At 37.6% G+C, this 6,440-nt stretch overlaps 1 protein-coding gene across 1 annotated transcript; it reads left to right on the top strand.

Annotated features, from left to right (window-relative positions):
* Positions 1–249: 249 nt before the first annotated feature.
* LOC130550220 (tyrosine-protein kinase receptor Tie-2-like) lies at positions 250–6,214 on the top strand. Its single transcript, XM_057327644.1, has 5 exons — positions 250–495; positions 4,920–5,222; positions 5,452–5,562; positions 5,712–5,880; positions 6,089–6,214. Exons 1-5 carry the CDS (start codon positions 381–383, stop codon positions 6,093–6,095), a joined length of 705 nt encoding a protein of 234 aa, XP_057183627.1. The 5' UTR covers positions 250–380; the 3' UTR covers positions 6,096–6,214.
* The last annotated feature ends 226 nt before the right edge of the window (positions 6,215–6,440 follow it).

Genomic DNA, 6,440 nt, shown 5'->3' with positions numbered 1-6,440 from the left:
TTTTTAGGTTGGGTTTTTAATTTTTTTTATCTAAGATGTAATCACAGACATAAACTCCGTGAACGGTTAGTTGAGAGACCAGTGCACTGACTTCATCATGTCAGATTTGATTTATTATTAGCAATCAGAGAAAGAATCTGCCTGTCTTGAAGAAGGACGTGCCTTTCTAAAGCTGCAATTAATGACATGCGATTGTTCAGACTGCAGCCCTCCACATCCTCACAGCTCAGAGAGAGGAAACAGGAAAAAGGAACTTGAACTCCCTTTGCCTGGACGAGAGGGGTGGAGACGCAGCTAGGAATGAAAGGGAGAGAGGTTAGGGAGAGAGAATGCATTTGTCTCTGAATCGAGGGATGTGTATGGACGGCCTGATTTGGTGAATGTGGATGAACCCAACAACTGTGCCTCGCGCCCGACTTCAGCGGTGTGGCGTAAAGACTATGAGTCACCTGTTCTTCTCTGCACTTCTGCATCTGATTGGCTGCTTGCTTACAGGTGACACTATGTTCCCTTTTTTTTTACACACTTCATTTGTCTTTTTGATGAAAAATGAAACAAAGTACCATGTTGCCTAACTTCTATCTGGCGTTAGAACTCAGATAATGTGAACTGTATTGCATTGATATTGGATGGGGATGGGGGGTTGAAGGTTTAAGTGATTTTTTTGCCAATATTTTATGTAGGATTATATCATAAATGAGATCTCTTTAATATCTCAGTTAATACCCCAGATATTTCTCCTGAGAAAAAGAGCCAGAAATGTCACAGATAAGACTTTCAGAAGAGATCTAACCAATGTCTCAAACTGAGCTCAGATTTGTCAGGTCAGCATTGAATTATTAATAGTATTGAACATTTTAGTACAATGTCAAACAATTCCTATTAAATGTATCTGAAACCATATTATTTACACGTACAGTACGTATTTATTAACATATTTCACATAATCTGCATCTGTATAGCAATTTTAGAAGAAACATTTTAGAATAAATTGAGATGTAAATGAAATACAACTGAGATTCTGATCCTGTTCTATAACTTTACTCTGTGAAAACAGAAAATACTAATGTGTGTTAGGAGATAGAATAAGCAGTTTGTACACTATAAAAGTCATCATGTTTATTTGTATAAATCACACACACAATGTATAAAAACAATGTGTGTGTGATCTCTAGGTCTAAAATTGTATAACCACCTACAAGAACTGTTTGTTGCCCTACATTTCATGGCACATGTCCAGTTATAATAAACATAATCTTTTGTTTGATGTCATTCTAGAAGAACCCAGAACCCGGTTATGTTATCATAGGAATGGAAAGGGAGGATAGCTCAATGATTTAAAGCTCTAAGGGCTCCAGCTTCAGTAAATTCATAAGAGTGATGTACTTTTAATGAAATAATCTGAAAAGCTTCAGTTGCTGAGGATCCCACACTGCTAAAAACACATCATTGTTTTCTCACCAACATTTGAAATATTGAATAAAAACCTATTTCTAAAATAAAAAGAGATAACATGTATGTACAGTAGATCACATTGCATCTGGAGACTGAAAAAAACTAAGATTAATCTGGTGTTTTATTACAGAAACATCCTAATACAGTGAAGAGCATAGGAGGCTTTTTTAGAAGGGGAATTTTTTCATGAATTTGTGGCTCAATGAGCAGTTATGGGCCAACAATAACATTGTCATCAGTTCTTTTCCTGCAGGATAAAACCTCTGTTGCATGTGTTGAATGTGTCCTTTCAATTCACTCATTTGACTTCTGTTCGTTTATATCAGGGCTAGTGAACGGGCGGCCCACGGGCCAAATGCGGCCCGCCAATCATCTTTTCCTGGCCCGCCTTAACATTTCAAATAAGTGGAGAGACTTTAAGAACGGTGTGCTTTAAATGCACGTCCTCCTGAGACGCCACATATTTTCAAAAAGTGCAAAATGCTGCTACATTCAAAACGAAAGTAATTGCCGCTGCACATAATGTTTTACGTCTTATAAAGCGATTTGATCGGAAATAGAAATATCTATGGGTTATTGTGAAGAGGAAGATGCGATATGCCAGACCCAACAATGCAGAAGAGCTGAAGGCCACTATCAGAGCAACCTGGGCTCTCATAACACCTGAGCAGTGCCACAGACTGATCCACTCCATGCCACGCCGCATTGCTGCAGTAATTCAGGCAAAAGGAGCCCCAACTAAGTATTGAGTGCTGTACATGCTCATACTTTTCATGTTCATACTTTTCAGTTGGCCAAAATTTCTAAAAATCCTTTCTTTGTATTGGTCTTAAGTAATATTCTAATTTTCTGAGATACTGAATTTGGGATTTTCATTAGTTGTCAGTTATAATCATCAAATTAAAAGAAATAAACATTTGAAATATATCAGTCTGTGTGTAATGAATGAATATAATATACAAGTTTCACTTTTTTAATGGAATTAGTGAAATAAATCAACTTTTTGATGATATCCTAATTATATGACCAGCACCTGTACAACGGATCTGCCCTATAAGTGCGTGGGGCACATATGCGATCAGAATTCACCCGAAGATGTGATAATAGCGTTCAGTTTCTTGCACAGATCAATTGACTCGCTTTATAAAACGCTAATTTAACGTCACAAGGGGCAGGGATTACTTTTGTGTTGAATGTATTTGCGTTTTTTACTTTTATTGATTTAACTTTAATTAATTCAACCAAATATCTTCATAAATATCTTCTTGAAAAAACAATGCCACCCACATCTCGATGTACTGGAGGACTGTGGGTGAGTAAATTAGGAGCAATTTTGGGGTAAAGTAACGCATTAAGGAATATAAAATACAATTAAAAAGACAATATCCCTTTTAATTTAATATCATGAAAAGGCACAAATACTGGATGCAATATTTGTGTGCATGTTTTAATCATGGCCTATAAGTAACAGCAACAAAAACAGTATAAAAGGAACAAAACGCAATAAATAACAGAAGAAATGAGAATATGGTAAATAACTGGCCCGCATCCTATTTATACTTTTGGAATCTGGCCCTCAAAGAAAAATAGTTGAAGACCCCTGGTTTATATGGTCACTGATGTGCCTTGGGCTTAGGGGTAGGGTATTACATAAGGACAAAAGATGTCAAGTCTAATGGTCAAACCTGTAAAATCATTACACTATTTTCACAAGAGAGAAATTGTCTGTATGGTCTCCATCTGCCTCCAAAATGTTTTTATACTTTTAGAGCCCAAAATATAAAAATACATCATTTATCTTAACAGCCTTTCAACACATTACAACCTATCACACACACATGTTGGGTTTCCCTTTTTTTCAAACAAACTTCATTTAGTTTGAATTATGAGCTGTTTTCCTCATGGGGTCCAAAAATGTCCCCACACGATAAAAAATGACTGCTATTATATATTGTATATACTATATTTGTGTGGACATTTGGTAGGACCACAAAAACACAAACGAACTTTACTCTCCTTCAAAGTTCACTTGGTATCAGCTCACCAGTTTGTTGGGCTTTTGTGTAGTTTCAGTATTTGAGATCTTTTTCTTTGTGTGTTTTTAAAATTTGTCATACAGTCTCACTGGGATTTGGGCTTGTAGGCGCAGCAGATTGAGGGTCTTTTTCTTGTGACAGAGAGTATGCAAAACATGGACTGCTATTTCATAACCTCTCTTGAAACACAGCCAGCCAAGCATCTAGTCCTTTGCAATACTGAATATTGAATAGCAAACCTGGTCTTCCTGCAAAGGCTATCAAACCACTCCGGCTGGTTCAGAACGCAGCAGCACGCCTCGTCTTCCATGTGACGGCCCTTTTCATCTCTCTCCACTGGCTACCGGTTGAGGCCCGTATCAGATTCAAGTCACTAATGCTTGCCTGCAGGTCTATCACCGGCATACTTTCACACCCTCCTACACCCCATCAAGATCCCTGCGTTCAGCAAACCAGCAGCGTCTTGTATTGCCTTCTCATAAGGGCAGTAAATCACTTTCCCGCTCATTCTCCTTCACAACTTCTTCCTGGTGGAACATTCTTCCTAACTCAGTCCGGTCAACCACATCTCTCACAACATTCAAAAAACTATTTAAAACCCATCTCTTCTGTGAATATTTGACAGACAAATGGAAAAAAAGACTATCACTAACCCTCTCTCTTTCTCTCAACTGGTATTGGTCTGGCTTTTGTTGAAACTAGTAACTTTGTATTAGCACCTATTCCCTGAACTCTCTGTAAGTCGCTTTGGACAAAAGCGTCTGCTAAATGACTAAATGTAAATGTAAACCTGTAAATGTAAAAGTCTCTGTTTGCAATGGGATGACAATTAAGAAGCAGGACTACTTAAGAATGCCAACTGTCATTTGCATTAAACGTTTCTTTGAGCGTATTAATTGGGATAAAAAAATCTTCTGGGTAATTAGCTTTAGTCATTGAAAAAAAATTATTATTGACTTCTTAAGTACCATAGCTTCCAATGACAAACATCCAGGTCAAGATTGAAATCTAATCTCATAATTACAGGATTGCTTTTAAATACATAAAATGCCCCTTCTAAGTGCAAGGGCACACCCAGAACAGTATGACCATTGTTAGAGGAACAATAGCAGGGTGAGGTTTCCCGTGTTCAGTTTCTTATAGAGAAATAACTTTCCATTACCACCACAGGTACAGAAGTCAGCACATGGTCTGGCTGTGTCTTCAGAAGATTTCATGAGAGACTGTGACCTACTGTACATTACCCTGACTGACTGACTGACTGACTGACATGTGTAAACCATCGGTCATGCCATGATGGATCAATAATATAACTGCTCATCTTAATATATAAGGATGAATTGAAATGTTGTTCAGAACACGATGACTGTGTGTTAACAGAGAATGTAAACCGGCTCACTGCCGTCATGTCTCTTGTCTGTTTTGCAGCCGGTGCTCTAGACATCTCAGATGTGACTCTCATAAATCCAGACCCGGTTGTGTCCTCAGCCATCTCGCCGTCACTTTTGTGTGTGAGCAGCGACTGGACCACTTCTGGGACCAGCTCCTTGAGTTTGGGCCACGAACCTCTTGATCACGAAGTTCATAACCTGAGAGCAGAGCCGGACAGAAGCCGCCACGCTGCTGCTAAAGTCACATGGATGTCACGTAATCACACCTTTGGAGTTTTTTACTGCCACGTCAAAAACTCTAATGGAAGTAAAATCTACACTTACAAGATGCTCAGTGAAGGTAAAAATGATGTTAGTAACTGCCCAAAAAAAACACAACAAAAACAACTGAAATCATATAAATGAGTTAATTGTCAAAGGCCTTGTGCTTGATGAAGTTACATACAAACCGTGGTTAAACATTAAGAGTTACATGTGCTGTTGAGATTTTGATTTATCATTATTTGTTCATAAATAAAAAACTATCATGTCATGTCATCTTTAGAAGACCATTTCTTCTTCTCGTTCAGCTTCTTTCCTCCCAGAATCTCTGACAGTGACCGTGAATGAAGGTGAAGATGTAAACATTTCTTACACAAGAAAGACAGATTTACCTGAGGACACCGTCATCTTTAAAAACGGTAATCAGACATTAACTAAATGTCACTGAATACATTGATTAGTATTATTCATACTGACCTGTTATTGACTTCAAGTGAAGCAGATTATTATTGTTTTCCTGACAAAACATTTTCAAGAATCTCATAGATTTTGTCCTTTTGTTTTTTAGGCATTTATGAGCATTCATCAGTCAAAGAGGACAATGCGGACATGGTTCATTACTCTATAACCAACGCACAAGCAGAAAAGCATGCAGGAATTTATTCCATTCATTACATTTCTGGCACTCCATTTAGTTCAGCGATAACTCGACTGATCGTCAGGAGTAAGATTTTCTTGTGAGATATTATGAGAAATGACATCATTTATATTTTTACTCATGACCAATATTACTCTAATCTTCAGATGTAAATGTGCACAAAGAAGTCCCATTAGTGGCTGAAATACTCACAAATCATTTAGAGATTCATACGTTCATTTTAGATTGATTTTCCAGCATGGTTTAACTAGTCCGTAACATCTGCTCATCATGTAACCTGTTCGCAGGTTGTAAGGCTGGTTTATGGGGAGTGAATTGTACAAAGACGTGTCCGCTCTGTTTTAATGGAGGCATCTGTCATGATGGGACAGGAGAATGTCTCTGCCCACCGGGATTCAAAGGAGCCACCTGTGAAATTGGTAACAGTTTTAGTTTTTCTCATTTTTTAAATGTAGTTGTATTCACCTGTAAAACCCATGAGAAAGAAAAAGAAAGTCACTTTGGATGAAAGGGTTTGCTAAATAACTAAGTGTTAATGTAATATAAATGTAAAATCACAAAAAATATCTCATTAATATCTCAATTATTTCTCCTAGACATCAACGAGATTAAACACAGAGCACATTTTTGTCTCAGATG

The sequence above is a fragment of the Triplophysa rosa genome, unplaced genomic scaffold, assembly GCF_024868665.1.
Source record: "Triplophysa rosa unplaced genomic scaffold, Trosa_1v2 scaffold256_ERROPOS441858+, whole genome shotgun sequence".
Taxonomy (NCBI): domain Eukaryota; kingdom Metazoa; phylum Chordata; class Actinopteri; order Cypriniformes; family Nemacheilidae; genus Triplophysa; species Triplophysa rosa.
This window is presented reverse-complemented; position numbering and strand designations above follow the sequence as displayed.